The 15805-nt window shown below is 59.0% G+C and overlaps 2 protein-coding genes across 10 annotated transcripts in view; one reads left to right on the forward strand and one right to left on the reverse strand.

Annotated features, from left to right (window-relative positions):
• The window catches only part of USP20 (ubiquitin specific peptidase 20), a 44668-nt gene extending 39661 nt beyond the window's left edge, over positions 1-5007 (forward strand). For 3 of the 4 annotated variants that reach the window (XM_049630017.1, XM_049630023.1, XM_049630016.1), the window contains 5 exons: positions 581-689; positions 1564-1666; positions 2987-3058; positions 3450-3626; positions 3769-5007. In XM_049630017.1, the coding sequence (XP_049485974.1) occupies positions 581-689; positions 1564-1666; positions 2987-3058; positions 3450-3610 (445 nt within the window). In that variant the 3' untranslated portion in view covers positions 3611-3626; positions 3769-5007. The remainder of the gene's footprint in view (positions 1-580; positions 690-1563; positions 1667-2986; positions 3059-3449; positions 3627-3768) is intronic. The other variant, XM_049630029.1, reaches the window with a different exon arrangement.
• Positions 5008-8738: 3731 nt separating this feature from the next.
• The window catches only part of FNBP1 (formin binding protein 1), a 140846-nt gene continuing 133779 nt past the window's right edge, over positions 8739-15805 (reverse strand). For 5 of the 6 annotated variants that reach the window (XM_049630203.1, XM_049630193.1, XM_049630184.1 and 2 more), the window contains one exon: positions 12500-15437. In XM_049630203.1, coding sequence (XP_049486160.1) covers positions 15262-15437 — 176 coding nt within the window. In that variant the 3' untranslated portion in view covers positions 12500-15261. Of the gene's footprint in view, positions 11821-12499; positions 15438-15805 lie in introns of those variants that run through there. The other variant, XM_049630175.1, reaches the window with a different exon arrangement.

Raw genomic sequence — 15805 nt, forward strand, 5'->3', positions numbered from 1 at the left:
CGTGCTCAGACGGGTCGGGACAGGCTTTGCCCCGGCCGCTGGCAGGTCAGGCGCGGACTCTGCCCGGTTGCAGGACGGTGGGCCAAGCCCCACAGGGAGATGTGTCCCCATATCCCGCGGAGCTCCACCCTCCTGCCCGCAGAGGGACAACCTTCTGCGTCCCTTTGGCATCGTCCCCGGGGTCTGGCCGGGTGGGCTCTTGGCCGCAAGGGCTCCCACCCAGCAGCCAAGAGAGGAAGCGAGAACGTTAATCCCTCTTCAGCCATTAAACATCTGTTTGTGACACACCCGTGCCGGGGCAGGCCCTGTGCCGGGTGCCGTGGTCGTGCTGGCACACGGGTGCCCTTGCCAGACTGGCGAGGAAGACAGAAAAGCGAACGGGCTGTGCACAGGGCACCCAGGGTTGCAGCGTTGGGGAGCCTCCCCAGAGGAGGAGAAACCCACCACGTGGAGGGCAGTCGTGGCTCTCTGGCAAGTTCTGCTGCCTCCCCTACTGGAACCCGCCCCTCAGGGCTCGCGCTCTCTCTCCCTCTCCCCCTCCCTCTCCGCTCCCCCCTCCTGGCCCTCCCTCCCGGTGCAGGTTTGGGGGCGGCCCTGCCGTGAACCACCTGTACGTGTGCTCCATCTGCCAGGTGGAGATAGAGGCACTGGCCAAGCGCAGGCGGACGGAGATCGACACCTTCATTAAGGTGCGTGCGGGTGGGGGTGGGGCGCCTCTCGCCTCCGCTGGGGCCACGCGGGGATTTGGGGACTGAAGAGCCGCGTGCAGCCAGGCTCCGTCTGGAAGACGCGTTCTGTGGGGAGAACAGAGTGGCCAGAGGCCTGGCCGGACATTTAAGATTTTACCAGCAGGAGGGCGGGCTTCGGGAGGCTCAGGTCCATCTGCCGGGTGTGCTGGTAAGCCACGGGCACTGTGGCTCGGGGCTGGATGGTTCTTTGTCGTGGGGACTGGACTGCGGGTGATAGGACGGTTAGCATCCCTGGCCGCCTCCGTGCCAGCCACACGAAAAAGACCTCCAGACGCTGGCAGTGTCCCTTCCCCCTCCCACTGAGAACCATGGGTGCTACCCACTGACCCCGAAAGGGGCGTTGAGTGAGAAAAATCAGGTGGCAAAACAGGACCCAGGGCGATGCCGTGTAGGAAAGGGGCTCGTGCAGTGTGGTGCTGGGGCCCCGGGCACACCCCGGCCACGGGGCTGTTCAGAACAAGCGACCGGGGGCCATCCATCATCCAGTAGCAGACGCGTAGGTGAAAGACGTTAAAGGACACTGCGCTCTGTGCCCACGAGAAAACAAAACGCGTCAGAATAGTTAACGAGGGAGCGATCGGCCGCAGTCCGTGAAGTGCGGGAGAGCCGCATCTGCGTGCCTTCTCCCTTGGATTAAAGTCCTTGGAAAGACATCGGGTGGCGGGGCCGCGGGGGGACGTTCCTCTGAGCTTGTCTGGGGGCCCCGCGGTTTCTGCCTGGAGGATCTGGTGTCTTCTGGGAGTCGAGGGTGCGGGTTGGCGGGGTGCTGGGACCATCCCGCCGACCCTCCCCTCTGCTCCCCTGGCCGGCCCAGCTCAACAAAGCCTTCCAGGCCGAGGAGTCCCCCGGCGTCATCTACTGCATCAGCATGCAGTGGTTCCGGGAGTGGGAAGCCTTTGTCAAGGGCAAGGACAATGGTGAGTGGAGCACGGGCCTGGCACTCGGCCCGACCGCCGGGAGGGCCCTGGGGCTTCAGATCTGCGGGGAGGGCCCCAGGAGGCGGGAGAGGGGGTGCCTGGGGTGGTCGGTGGCTGCCCAGCAGGTTTAGGCGAGCGCCCGCCTCCTGGAGGAGCGAAGAGCACGGGTGTTATTCCAGCCCGGCGTGCTGGGGTCGCTGTCCCCACCGGGCTAGCTAGCGGGGGGCCAGACCACCCAGTGTCCTGGAGCCACGCCTTCTTGCTGTAGTGGGAGAGAAGCCGTCTGGCTCCGCCCTTTCCCTCCCCTTCTCTCCTGTTCTCCTGTCCCTGCTGGTGCCCAGAGGAGGCCATTCTTTCCTCCTGCCAGGCCCTTTCCTTTGAGGGTTCTCTTGCCCTAAATACTAGATTTTAGTGGATAGATGGCTTCAAGCTCTTAGGAAAGACAGTGGACACAGTGTCCTCTGACCCCACGAGTTACAGAGGCGGAGACAGGCCCCATCACAAGGCAGCTCCCAGAGCCCTCTGCAGTCCCCTGCAGTCAGAAACAGCCGAGCCTGAGCCCTGGCCTGCCTGCGGCCACCCTCACCACCCTCAAGCCCCACACTTGGGCTCCCAGACTGGGGGGGGCGGGGGGGGGGGCTCGGGGACCTGGCAGGGTCGGCAGAGCCAGTGGGTTCTGTGAACGGGACATTTGCCTTTCAGGGCATAAGCTCCAGCCAGGACTCCGGGAAAGGGGAGGGAGGGAGGGACCTCACCGCTGTCCAGCCCGTGCCAGGCGGCAAGGTCCCAGGGACACCCCGAGGCCTCCCTCGTGTTGGTGGAGGCAGTGGGGCTTGGCTCTGATGGAGAAACGGGCTCTGGAGCTACAGCCTTACCTCCGGCCCCAGCCTTATTCCTGCCGGCTCTTACCTGGGCTGTTACTTCCCCTGCTTCTGTGACGGCTCTCAGGTCAGGTGGTCGAGGCTTCCGTGAGGTTTCGGGAAGGGTGCTCGGCGCGTGGCAGCTGCCGTCCACAGTGAGGGGTCTGAAACTAGCTCGTGGGTCCCTGAAGTCCCCCATGCGGGCTCCAGGGATGCTACGAGTCCCTTCTGGCTCTCAGACTTCCACGCACGAGCTCGCACCTGCCCCTGGAAGGACGTCACACTGACCCCCTGCGGCCCGGACAGCCTCTCGGGGGCCACAGGTGTTGGAGTGACGCCTTGAGAATGGCTCTTACCTGTTGAGAGGCGGAGGGCCGGGGTGGGGGTGGGGGGGGGCTGGGGTTTCTTCCCGCCGCTGCAGAGGCCCAGAGGTGCTGAGCCTGAGCTGTTTCTGTTCCAGAGCCCCCCGGACCCATTGACAACAGCAGGATCGCACAGGCCAGGGGAAGCGGCCACATTCAACTGAAGCAGGGTGAGTTTCGCCGGCTCCAGCCCTGGGCTTCTGGGCCGGCCGGGCTCCCCCCCCTCCCCGCCCCCCCGCTGCCAGTCACAGTCTTCCCAGGAGCCCCCGCCGCTCATACCCATGCCCTGTGTCGGCCTCCACCTGCCCTTTGTGTGAACCCCATACCCCCGGAAACGGGGCGCAGAGATGCACCCTCTGGGGTCCTGAGAGCACAGACGTCCTGCTGGGGCATCCTGGATTTGCATTTCACCGCTTTGCACGGAAACGCATAGTTGCGCTCCCTCCCTGTCGGGGCCTGCACCTCCCGGAGCCCCCACTGCCGAAGACCATGGCGTCATCAAGGGAGTGAGGGGGCAGACGTGAGCCCGGCCCCGACCCGGTGCCCTCTTGGGCCCTGCAGGAGCTGACTATGGGCAGATTTCGGAGGAGACCTGGGTCTACCTGAACAACCTGTATGGCGGTGGCCCCGAGATCGCCATCCGACAGAGTGTGGCCCAGCTCCAGGACCCAGAGAGCTTACACGGGGAGCAGAAGATCGAAGCCGAGACCCGGGCCGTGTGACTTGGTGGGCCAGTCTGTAAGTCCCCTCCCTTTCCAGGGACCCTCTCGTGTCCCTGGCGTGTTGGAAGAGCGCGTCCCCGAACACACCTTCCGGGAGGCTGTTGGGAGAAACCCTCTCGTGGGCCCTGCCGGGCTGAGTGCCCCAAGTGTCCCCACAGGCCCCTGCCTTCGCCCTCCTCCCGGCAGAGGGCGCGTTTGTACCCCGAAGACAGGCCGGCCACTTTGGAAACCCAGATGTGTAAAGAGGCAGAAAAGTTGTTTCGGTTCAAGCGAGTCGTGCCACAACCAGGAAGCGCATCCACCGCAGGCTGTTCAAACGGCCGAGGCTCGGCGACGTTCGTTAACTTGGGTGTCCGTCCCCGTGTGCCACAAGCGTCGTGTCCCCAACCCGCCCTCGCGCTAACTCGGGCCCGGCTTTTGTCCCTGGGGCTCGCAGCCAGGGACCGTGGCCGTCCAGCACCCGGACTCACAGCCCAGAGCTGGGGAGCAGGGTGCCGAGCACGCGAGGTCGGGGTGCGGGGGCCAGCTCCTCCCTGGGCCCCGCTTCGCCCGACTCCGTGGCCACAGACAGGCTCCGGACTCCCACGCTGCTGTCAGCGTTTCTCCTGCACACTAGCGACTCTGGACTCACGCGCGATCGGGATCCGGGGTGGGGGCAGGATCTGTCAGTAGAGATGACTTCTGGAGGCAGCTCCGTCCCTGTGCTGCCCCATGGATTGGCTGGAGCTTGCCCCCACCGGGGAACCGGATGATGAGACAGAGGTCCCCCGCTGTCACTGTCTCTTGCTGCTCACGCGGCTTCCCTGGGGGCTGGCGCTAGAAAACACAAGCTACCCCTTCCTCCCCGCGCTGTTGCGCGCCCGTCGTGGAAGTATGTTCTGGATGATGCCGAGCGAGGCCACGGCTGGGGCAGTCGGGGTGAGCACGGGGGGCCTGGGTCTCGCTTCCCGCGGCACTGAAGCCCCTGGACGAAGCAGCTGGGGCGGCTGCCCCGGGGCCAGAGTGAGTGGGGGATGGGGAAGGGGTCCTGGAACCGAAGCCCCCACACGCCGTGGCCTTCAGTCTCTGTAGAAGCAGATGTCGGTGGAACTGCCAGGCCGTTCAGGCAGAGCCCCGAGGCTCTCGACGCTGAAGCTCGCAGCTCGCTCCTGCCATCTCTACCTGGCTCCTTCCCCACCGAGGCAGCATGTGATCAAAGAACCAGCCGCTGTGGAATCCCTTGACCTTTGTCACAGTCTTCAGAGAGCCGCAGCGGCCACCACGCCTCAGAGCCGGGCGGCCGCACGTCACCCTGGCCAGGACGCACAGATTCCGCGCCAGGTTGTGAGCTCGCCCCAGGTCTGCGCGGCCTCGTTTGTGTCCAGAATGTCATAATAAATACGTATGCGTCCCCCACAGCCCACGCTGTTGTCTGTGCGTCCGCGCGGGGGGTGTAGGGGGGGTGCGGAGCCGGGGTGATCGGCGTCACCGATAACTGTGCCAGCGGGGCCTCCGCGTGGAGGCCTCTGGACCACTGGACTGGGCCTCTGAACCAGTGTCTGGAAGCCGCGGGAGCGGAAGAGGAAGAGGAGTCTGCCTACACGCGCCGGCCTTTCCCCGGCCGCGTAGAGAAGCAGGGGCGGGGACCGGGGAGGGGGGGCCGGGGGTGTCGAGGCCCCGCATCCCACAGGCCGGTCCCCTCCTGGCGCCGTGCCCTGGCCACTCCGAGTAACCCCGCACCGAGCAGGGGCCGCCCTCCCTGGGCCGGGCAAGGCCGCCTCGCGGCCCCGGGGACCTTTCCCTGGGCGCACGGCCGACATTGTGCCGGCGTCACTGCATCGCGGTGGCCGGTGTCCAGCTCCCTGACGTTTAGTGACGCTCGTGTTTTATTCGCCCCACGGTTTGGGGTGGTTTTGTTGCTACTCCCTGGGGTCTGGTGGGGAGAGAAGAATTGGCGGCTTTTATGTGTTAACTTGAAACACACATGCTCGTGAGATCCCCTCACACGTGAGTGTGCAGAAGCGTGTTCAGCGCCGAGAACGGTTCCTCGGTGTCACCATCACCGGTCCCCACGGACTGCTGTGGGTCCCTCCTGAGCACGCCTGCCACCTCGCCCCACCCCAGAGGTAGCCCCTGGCCTCCGTGGCCGCGTGCGTCTGTGTCTAAGCAGTATCTTTAGCTTTGCTCGCATTGGAACGTCGTCTACACAGAATTCCCATGGTGCAGATTTCACGACTGGCTTTTCTTGCTTACCTTGGAGGATGAGAGAGAACCAGTTCTGCTGATTCGGAGTTTTGGAGACAGTCACTGGACTACAGGAAGGTGGGGGAGAGACTGGGAGGTACCACTGGGCCTTAAAATGCTTTACATCTTCCCTCGACGCACCAGGCTTTGGGACGCTGGGCTGGTTCAGTCCGTTCAGCGTCCGTCTCTTGGTTTCGGCTCAGGTCATGATCTCACGGTTCGTGAGACTGTGCCCCGAGTTAGGCTCTGCGCTGACAGCGTGGAACCTGCTGTCTCCACCTGTGGATTCTCTCTCTCTCCCTCTCTCTGCCCCTCCCCCGCTTACACACAGGCACTCTCTCTCTCCAAATAAATAATCTGAAAAAGAAACACCAGGTTTTAAGTGGCTCGGCCAACCTTAGGTGCTGGAATCCTGAGACAAAAGAGGAGACCGTGGATGTTCACCCCCGCGGACTGCGGACTGGGTGGGGACGGGAAGCAACCACCGGGCAGCAGGGGAGGCCCCTTCCTGTCTTTCCCTCCTGCCGGCTCCCCCCCCCCCCCCCCCCCGCCCCCGTTGGGCTGCTCCCTTAGGCTGGGACTGGGCCTCACTCCAGCAGCACCTTTTAGAGGAGCCAGAGCCACGGCCCGGCCGGGGAGTGTGCGGTTGCTGTCCCATCTGCCCGTGCTTCTCACGAACCCGCATTCGCAAATACACGGGCAAGGCGCGGGCCACCCAGGAAGTGTGGCTTCCCACCTTCGTGCCCGTTGCAATTCCGCACAAACAAGCCTGTGAGTCTCCCCCCACCTCATTTTGAGCCCCGACAGAGCCTTGAGGGAAGCCAGTGGTGTTTTGGAATGGGGCCTCCCTCTGGCTGGTTTCCGTGCAGGAGAGGAGCGTCACTGCGGGGAAGGAGCAGGTGCGGGAGAAACGAACGCCCTTCCGGGGGGAGCTGTGGGAAGGGCAGTCCGAGCTGTGGACCAGGTGCCTTCTGGAAAGCTGTCCCAGGGGCGTGTTAGGATGCTGTCTCCAGCCCTTCCCGGGATCTGACCCCAGTGAGCAGCCTGGTGTCTGGTGAGTGGGAGCGGGCACAGGCTGGCCTGGGGGCAGTGAGAGGGTGTGCACGCTGCCGGGGCGCCCAACCCCCCCCTCCCCCTGCACCAGGCAGGATGCTGCCCGGGATCCTTCCGGCCCCTGCTGCTTCCTTCCGGGGCCAAAGAGCTGATGAGGAGAAGATCCCTGTGTTTTCTTCCACACCTTAAAAAATAAAAACAATGAGGGGCGCCTGGGTGGCTCCGACGGTTAAGCGTCCGACTTCAGCTCAGGTCATGATCTCGCGGTCTGTGAGTTCGAGCCCCGCGTCGGGCTCTGTGCTGACAGCCTGGAGCCTGCTTCGGATTCTGTCCCCCCCCCCCCCCCACCGTCTCTCGGCCCCGCTCATGCTCTGTCTCTGAATAATAAATAAATGTTTTTAAAAAAATGGAAAAAAATTAGAAAACACAAACAATGAAATAGATAATAAACCAGGGCCTCATGGCTGTAAACAGCTCCCGACACACCCAAGGGTCGCTTCACAGACTTCACACTTTAATCCCTGGTCTGAGAGGGTGCTGGCCACAGGCTTACTGCCTCGGTAAAGAGCAGCAGGGGCCAGGGAGGGAAGGGGAGGCCTCCTCCAGCGGGGGACAGGACTTCCCCGCGGCTCAGCGCACGGGGACGCGCGTCCCAGGAAGCTAGGCTGGCCTCCCTCCTTCAGCCCCGGTTCAGAGCTGGATCTCCAGGCTGTCCCGTGGGGCGGACTCCAGGGATCTCTTTTGCTTTAGTAAAAGAGAGAGAGAGAGAGAGAGAGAGAGACCCTCGAGCCCCCCTGGCTCAGCCCACCTCCATCGTATTGCCCGTTACCGGGTCCCCCGCCAGGGGGCGTCCTTCCCCTGACGCGCTGACCCCCTCTCCCGCTAGGGGTCGCCCCCGCCTCTGCGACCGCGCTGCCGGGCCTGGGTGCGGCCGGCGCCGGGGAGGCCGGGGGAGGCCCCCACCCGCCCGGAGAGGCCCGGCCCTGCCCCCATAGACTCCCGGCCCCAGCGGGGCAGCCTGACCGACGGGTCCGCTGCCTCCTGAGTCAGGAGCTCCGGCTTTAAAGTCCAGTCACACCGGGGTTGGGGGAGGAGGCCAAGGCCCCAGGGAGGGCCGGCCTCTTATTGGTGGCCTCGCCTCCCACCCCGCAGCCGCTTGGCGCCGGCGAGGCTGCCCCTGCTCACGCTCCGCGGTACTGTTTCCCTCCCTCCCGAGAATGTTCTCCGAACATGGCTCGGAGGAGCCTTAGGGCCCCAAGAGGTGTGGGCACAAACCGCTGTACCTCCCCCCGCAGAGCCTGGGGCCGGATTCTCTGCGCCGGTAGGGACCCGGCCTCCCGCCGCGCACATCCTGTGCGTGCAGGCCTGGGCCTCCACCCTGCGATGTCGCACGCCGTCTGCGGCCCCACAGAAGCCAAACTAGCCAGGGGGTGGGTCCGGGCACTTGCACCTGACACAGCAGAGCGTCAGTGAACCAACGGCAAACTTGCCCCATTTTCCCAGCCCCCCCCCCACTCCTACCATAGGATCCCTGAAAACCTGTAGCTGCCAAGTGCATGAAAGACAAACTTCCTGCTCCTAAGGAGCCTCCCCAGATCCCTGGACTGAATCAACTTGAATCTCTCATCACAATGTCCCCGACAGGCAGCTTTTCCCCCAGCGGGTGGGGGGGTGGTCAGAGCGAGCCCGGCCCCAGTCTCGACGGCTACGTGACTCGTCTTGGGTTCACACAGTAAATCAGCGAGGTGCGGACGGGCCCAGCCGCCTCCGCCCCCCAGCGCAGGGGCCCTGCCTGCTTCCGTGACCCGGGTCACCCCGCCAGTACAACAAAAACAGTCCCGTGACAACGTAACAGAGGTTATACTTTTATTTAACATTTAAGAGGGTTAACGTATAGTTACAAGGTCAATATAAGCCTTCCAATGGAAGCACTTTATTTGGTTTAATTCCATCTCCAGAGACAAATGGGCAGTTCCAGAACCTTCACAATGGCAATGGGCCGTTACAACACTTGAGATGCCTCCAAAGCTTAGAATTAGTGCCACGCGCACAGATAAACTAAAAAGTTTAAAGGTGCTCAACGTCAGGTTAAAATAGAATTTTGGATCACTCTCTAAAGAAGTTTTGTTTTTGTTTTTGTTTTTTTTTTAATGAAGAAACCCACCGAGGCAGAGGCATGAGGAAGTATGAAACCAAGATTTCTGGAAAAATACTTAGCATCGATGTAACTTTTTTTTTTTTTCCACGTTCAGTAAACTTTCTCCTGTAATTACGGAAGTCACCAGAAAGCATTAGGGGGCCCCTGTGCTACAGCTCATCTGGCCTGAGCCTCACAGCCTGGAAGCTTCGAGGCGAGCGCCATCAAAATCCAAAGGAAAATCCCATTACGGCTTTCCATACCTTTTTATCCTGCAAAGGAAAAACGGGGTAAATGACAAGTTCCTGTCTTTCGTTTCGTTTTTAGGTCATTGTCAGGGCAGGCTCCTTAAAACTTAGTCATTCTTACGACAACAGTATTCTAGCATCGGCAGGGAAACCACAGGCATCGGGGGTGCGGGGCGGGGAGGCCGGGAAGCAGGTCGGAAATTCCGCGTCTCTACCCTACGTGAACTGGTCCGTACGAATAGATAGATGAGCTCCCAGTAGGACTCCCAGAGTGAACGATACGTCTCAACTATCACATAATAACTTATTTCCTTTGATGAGCTCGGCCTCACAGCGCAAACCCCACGCCGAACACTGAGAAGTGCTTACGATGCATTCTTTTTTGGACGCAGGTGGTACAGAAGGAAAGAAGGGGGGGGGGGGGGGGAGAGGAAGGCGCAGGGGGTACAAGATACGAGTATATTCTATATCGGGTTTAACAGACATGAAAAGGACACATCACTGCAGCTTCTACCGTATCCCCTATGTTGCGAGAAATGAATCTGTTCTGACCCGGGATGGGAAAGATGCAATGCGCATGCGTTACCGAGGCTCTCAACTCGATTTTAAAAATCATTAGCATCTTCTGTGGGGTGGAGAGTGGTCAGCTTGGCCTGGTGAGATTCAGAAGTTCCTGGGGACACCTGGTGACCCGGCGGCTGCAGAAGCCGCCCGTGGAGCCCCCGGGGCCGCCCGGACTAACCATGCACCTGTAGGTTTGCAGGGACGCAGGGGAGCCCCGGCCCCCCCTTCGCCCTTTGGCCGCCTGGCTTCCGGGTCACGTGCCACGCCGGCCCTCTCGCGAGACTGAGGAGTCGGCCACGGGTGCACCGCCACCGTGGGGACCGGAGGCCTGCCGCCAACGTAGCAGCCTCGCGACAGCCAGTGGCCGCAGCCTCTCCGGCAGGTGATCGCCAAGCCAAGGGCGTAGCCCCCTTTAGGGACAGACAGAAGGACAGAGAGACAGAAGGGGGGGCGGCTCATGCTCTCTCGCTGGCTCGCCTTTAAACCCAAAGCGACTTCGGTTCACTTGCTCAACCCCGGGCGTTTGCTTGCTGGAAGTTTCTAGTCGCCGAGCCGCTCTGAGGGAGGCGTCTGGTCAACCCCGGTTTGCTGAGAGGAGCCATCTTTGGGGCCGCTGGACACAGGCCCAAGCTCCTTAGCACCTGCCCGTTTCTGTCCCTGTCCCTGTCCCTTCGGCTCCCAGAAGACACCCTGGTCTTAGATTCGTAAACGTCGAGAAAAATTGAGGAGGTTCGAGGTGACCGCCTAGTTACCAAAAGCCAAACGAGACAAGAAAGAGGCCCGATTTCCTTCTTGGGCTTCGGATGGGGTCTCGTCCACAGACACTCCCAGCCAGTGATTTCTCCCGACTGTTTCTGCACCAGAAAAGAAGGAACGCTGCGCTGCTCTAAGGCATGAGTGGCCACAGGCTACATGGCCTCACGTTGTCCCCAAGGATCCGCAAGGGGCGGGCAACCTAGCTCCAGAGGCAAACGCAGTCCAGTCTCCGTGGCCTGCAGAACACGTGAGAACACACAGAAGCCGGAGCCACGGGCAGCACAGGGTCTTTGGTGAGGAAAGCGCCAAAATCCTAAGACGCACATCTCGGAATTCATGGAAAGACGGGAATTCTCGCCCTGCGACCAGCTAACGCCGAGGCGAGACCCTCGTTCGTAAAGCGCCAGGGTCCACAGTGCTCATTAATGAGACGACAGGGAGAAGGCAGGTGGATGCAGGCTTTTGTGCGTGGCCCCCGGGCTGGAATAGGACGTCCAGTCCAGACCTTTCCGGGCCACTGAGCACGGGCCCCAGATAAAAACACGTGTGTACTGAGCGTGCACGGAGGGGGGGTGGTGCGCGCGTGCATGCGTGTGCGTGCCCCCGTGGCCACCGTGGGCGCGCTCGGGCCATGACATGTTGCAAGGGCCAGTGTTTGGGGCGAGGTGAGGACCCATAACCAGAAAAGGACCACTGAATACTCAACAGACTCGGGACACGGGAACACGTCAGTGACATTCGGGCGCTCAGTTCACCTGGTGCGCACCTGGCCTTCCTCGTCCAGATTTTGTTAGTCTCCCGGGCAGGGGGGGGGAGGCGACCAGTGGCAAAGTTTTCACGAAAGGCACAGTGTGAACCATGGACGGGCCAGGATGCTCCAGGTAGACTGAGGGCCGAGGCGGGAGCCCGGGGAGGAGGGAACACGTGTCTAGCTGCCTTCCGTGGCCCTTTGTGTGTGGTGGGGACAGGGACAGACCTGCTCCCCGCAGAGGTGGCCGGACTGGGCCACGGAAGGAGCCGGGCCATGAGGGGCATGCTGTCGAAAGAAAAGAAAAAGAAAAAGGCAAGCAGCTACATGGTGGGGGGGGGGGGGGAGGGGGGCGGGGGAAATGTCACTTCAGGCTGAGATGTCCAGGGCCACGGTCCAGCCCAGCGCGGGCGCCCAGGCCTGTGGAGACAAGCAGACCGGAGGGTTTCTCCTGGGAAGGCTCCCCGAGGCCTCTAGGAATCTACAACACAAAAAGACAGAAAGAAAAAGACGGTTTAGAGGAAGGCAGGCGGTCAGGGGGGGCCACTCTGTTTCCCAGAATGCACCACCCGGGAGGGGGGACAGCTTCAGAACAGTGGGGCTGTCACCACAGGGCACGTCTGAGATAAGGAACTTTCACGGTTTCACTTCCCACTTTCCCTGGGGAACCCGCCTTCCCTTCAGGGGTGAACAGAGGCCCGCATGGGAGACGCTGCCCCCACCCGCCCCGACCCCCTCTTTCTAAGGGGGGGAAAAAAAATGTGACCAGGTTCCCAGGAGGGCGCGAGGCATTTCAAGGCCCGGTTCTGGATTCTGTCCCCGGCTGACACTCTCTGTGCTTTACAAAAGTGTACAATCTTGGCGAGAAAAGGAAAACCTGTCACTTTAATGTTGACTCAGCAATGAACAGTGAAAGTTCTTCATCTTGAGGGGGCAGAGGAGGAGAGAGAGAGGCGGATTCTGGAAGCCCTCAGGAGCACACAGGGCAAGAAACAGAGAAGGTGGCATCATTTTAAAGGGTGGGGGCGGGGAAGGGCAGAATTTTTAAAAAGCATTTGGCCGGAAAAGTTCCCCGTTACTGAAGACAAAAGAGTTAAACACCCGTATTACACAGAATAATTTTCTCGGAAAGGTGAAGAATCACTTAAAATACACAACACTGAGAAAAATACGTTTATTAGAGAGGCAGATACGAGGGTACAGCTGAAAGGTGCCAGACAGATTCGTTTCTTTTAGGGTAAGGAGAGCGAGACAATCATGTTGGCCGCATTCAAACAAAACTTACTCAGAGCCCCAGTGTCTACAATAAACTCAAGAGAGGAGGCAGCCGGCAGGGGGACCTAATCCTTCCGGCTTCCCCAGCGGTTACAAAAACAAAAAAGGTCATTAGGCAGCAGAATCACCAATAAAACAAACAGACAAAAGAGTAAAACGGTAAAACAACGAATTCAAGGCATCCTTTTAGTTCTTAGCATCCTTTTAGTTCTTAAATTGCAGTATATACAAATATAGTGGGGGGGGGTCGGTGGGGGTGGGGAGGGGATTACGGGCATATTTAACAGAAAGCAATTAAAAAAAAAAAACCATAAAAGAAGGTAAGTCACAATCCAACTGACCCATTGGACGCTCCTCTAGTCTAAATATTTTGGTAATCGTTAAATAGTCACATAGTAGATCACACACACAGACACACACACACACACACACACACACACAAGTGCACAGGCACACAACAGCTGCTTTGAGTTCTGGGCGTCAGGAAGCAGCAGTCCACAGGCTGGGATGGGTTTGCTGGGGGAGGGGGGGGGGGGGGGTGTTCTTGGGGGTCCCGACCAGATTTAGAAACCAGGTGGGGAAGACCAGCCCCTACGTATACACTAGTCACCTCTAAGTGTGCCTCTAAAATAGGAGAAAACTTCATGAACAAGCTGAGACTTGTGTTCTATTGTAGCAGATTAACTGGGCGAGTGGAAACCAGAGTCTACACTCTGGGCAGAAATGGGCATCCTGATTCTTTGAGAATCGTTGTGGGATTTCTTCTAACACCCGGGGCTGCGCTGACCGGCTTAAACAGAAGCTACAAAGTGTCACTGCGCTGTCCCCGATCCTGTGGCGGCCTCTGCTAGGGGCCTGGGGCACACAGCTGCAAATCGTGATCATTTCATTTACAGGCCCAAACTGGCCGCCAGACCCCCCGCAAACCAACGGAGCCATCTTCTGAATCAAAGCTGCACAACCATAAGGGGGAAAAAACAAACAAAAAAAAAGAATTCATGCCCTGTCATACTTCCCAAGGGAGGCTTCAAAAGGCTAACGTTGTCTTGGCCATTTGAAGACTTCTTCAATGTTTAATTTGCTTCCTGCAAGCAGTTCATCGTCCGGAAATGAGTCCAGCAGCGGACAGAAAGCTTGGATTTTAGTATCTCGGGTCTCCCGTGCGCTTGGGTCCGTGCCTTCTGCTAGAATGTGCAGCAAAAGCACTGCTGTCTCCTGCCAGGTGCTGCCCCCACCCAGGAGCTGTGGTTGCTTTTCAGATCAGCCTTATTTATTATGAAAATTTTTTTGGTAAAGTCAGCTGTAAATTGACTCGAGCTTATAAAAGGAGCTCACAACGTAAAAACCAGGAGCCGATTTCCCACTTAAAAGTAGGAAAGACACGAAATGGTTTTCGAAGCCAAATAAAAGGAAAATCTCAACCTGACCCCTTTATTCTGAGCTGGTTCTCTGGGCTCTCAGGGTAGATTCTTGAAATGGGGACAAGCACTGGGCTCGGTACCCGTCTATGCATGTGATCAATTTCACTACCCATCTTGCCAATTTAAAAAATGCAAATCCCCTTGTGACCCAGATTCCTTTCAAGACGGTGAAACGCTTTATTTTACTCCGGCCATGGTTAATTATACAAAACAAGCGAGCAATTCTCAAACAGTTGTCCGTAAATTCATATTTTGGGTCTTAAAGAATGCCAGGGATTAAAATAAAACAAAACACCTTTGAAAAGTGATTAGCCGGGGTCTGCGTGTAAGAGGCAGCTGGTGGCGAACCAGGTTCTATTTATGGCCCCACCTGGGGGAGCGTGAGCTACCTACGGCCCCCGCTTGCCACAAAGGCTCCAACAGAAATGCACTGATTTTTGTTAAGTTATCTGAACAGCACCAGGGCATCTGATGGGCTCGGTCAACCGCAGAGGGAGGAGCTCGGGTGGTCTGATGGCAAAGTCAACTGGTTAATCGTTCACCGAGCTTTTCCGGGTTTTAGTGGGTTGTCTGGGATCACGCAGCCGTGACAGGCTCATCACAAGAAACCAGTCGCGATCTTAAACGTGTTTAAGGAAAAAAGACACACTTTTTAGTACCAACATAGGAATCTCCTCACTCTTTCCTCCAGGAGGGGGAGGTTTTATTTCTGACTTCTTCCAAAGCGGACGACTGCAAGAGCGAACTGACCAACTTGCGGAGTTCAATGTGTTAAGTTACAAAACGGAACGTCCTAGGGCAGTTCAACGGGACACAGATGCTACAAACAGGAGGGCTGAGGTCTCACGGCACCCCTCTGACGCGCGTGGACGTTTTAAACTCAGAAACGTCGACTAGAAGCTAGAAGGGCAACTTTGTTTTTCTGGATGCCTACAGGTAACTGCCAGAGGAAGGACTGTTTGTGGATTGCAAATGACAGCATCGTAAGGGGGCAGTTGGAAGCTTTCCACATAATATTTCATTAGCGAGTGAAACTTGATTATCGTCAAAACTAGCCAGGGAAAGCCGGGTGTGAGACGCCTACATGCCCACCGCGCCCGGCCCAACGACAACACGCACGCGGGTGTCCTCCATCGAGACTTTGAAGGACTGCCTGTAACCGTCATAGTTGTGGAGCGAGACAACGCCAACTTTTTTTAAGTTTTTTTTTTTTTTTAAAGTTGTTATTAAATATAAGTCTTAGCACCTTTGGCATTTTTGTCCAAATAGACTTCGACGTACGAAGTGGGGACATAACCCTCTTCTTCGTTCCTCCGGATGCGGGTCCACCCGTCACCTTTGTCTTCCTCTATAACGTACAGCGTTTCTCCTTCTACTACTGAAATGGTTCCTTCATTCTGCCCTGGGGAAGCAAGATCAAGAGTATTTTAGGCTTCTCGCGGCATCCTGGTGGGGCACACAGGGGAGCCCGGCCGTGAAGAAAGGACAGCCAGCAACAGAGGCACCCACCCCCTCGCCCGTTGCCCTCCAAGGCCTCCTCCCTCGCAGAAGCTTCTAGGCCCTCCCCCCAAGGCCCTTCTCCAGTTCCTCCTGGGAGGGCGAAGCCAGGGGAAGCCAGGTGTCTCCCCGGGGAAGGGCAGGAGGGATCTTTGCGCCGCTCTTCCTCTCTCTTGCGGACAACAAAGTCCCAAGGCTTTGATGACCCCTTTTCAGACGACATCCCTACTTCTCTTTCTCCCTTTCTGGTTCTTGTCTGGAGCGAAGGTTCCA

Source organism: Panthera uncia, chromosome D4 (genome assembly GCF_023721935.1).
Source record: "Panthera uncia isolate 11264 chromosome D4, Puncia_PCG_1.0, whole genome shotgun sequence".
NCBI lineage: Eukaryota > Metazoa > Chordata > Mammalia > Carnivora > Felidae > Panthera > Panthera uncia.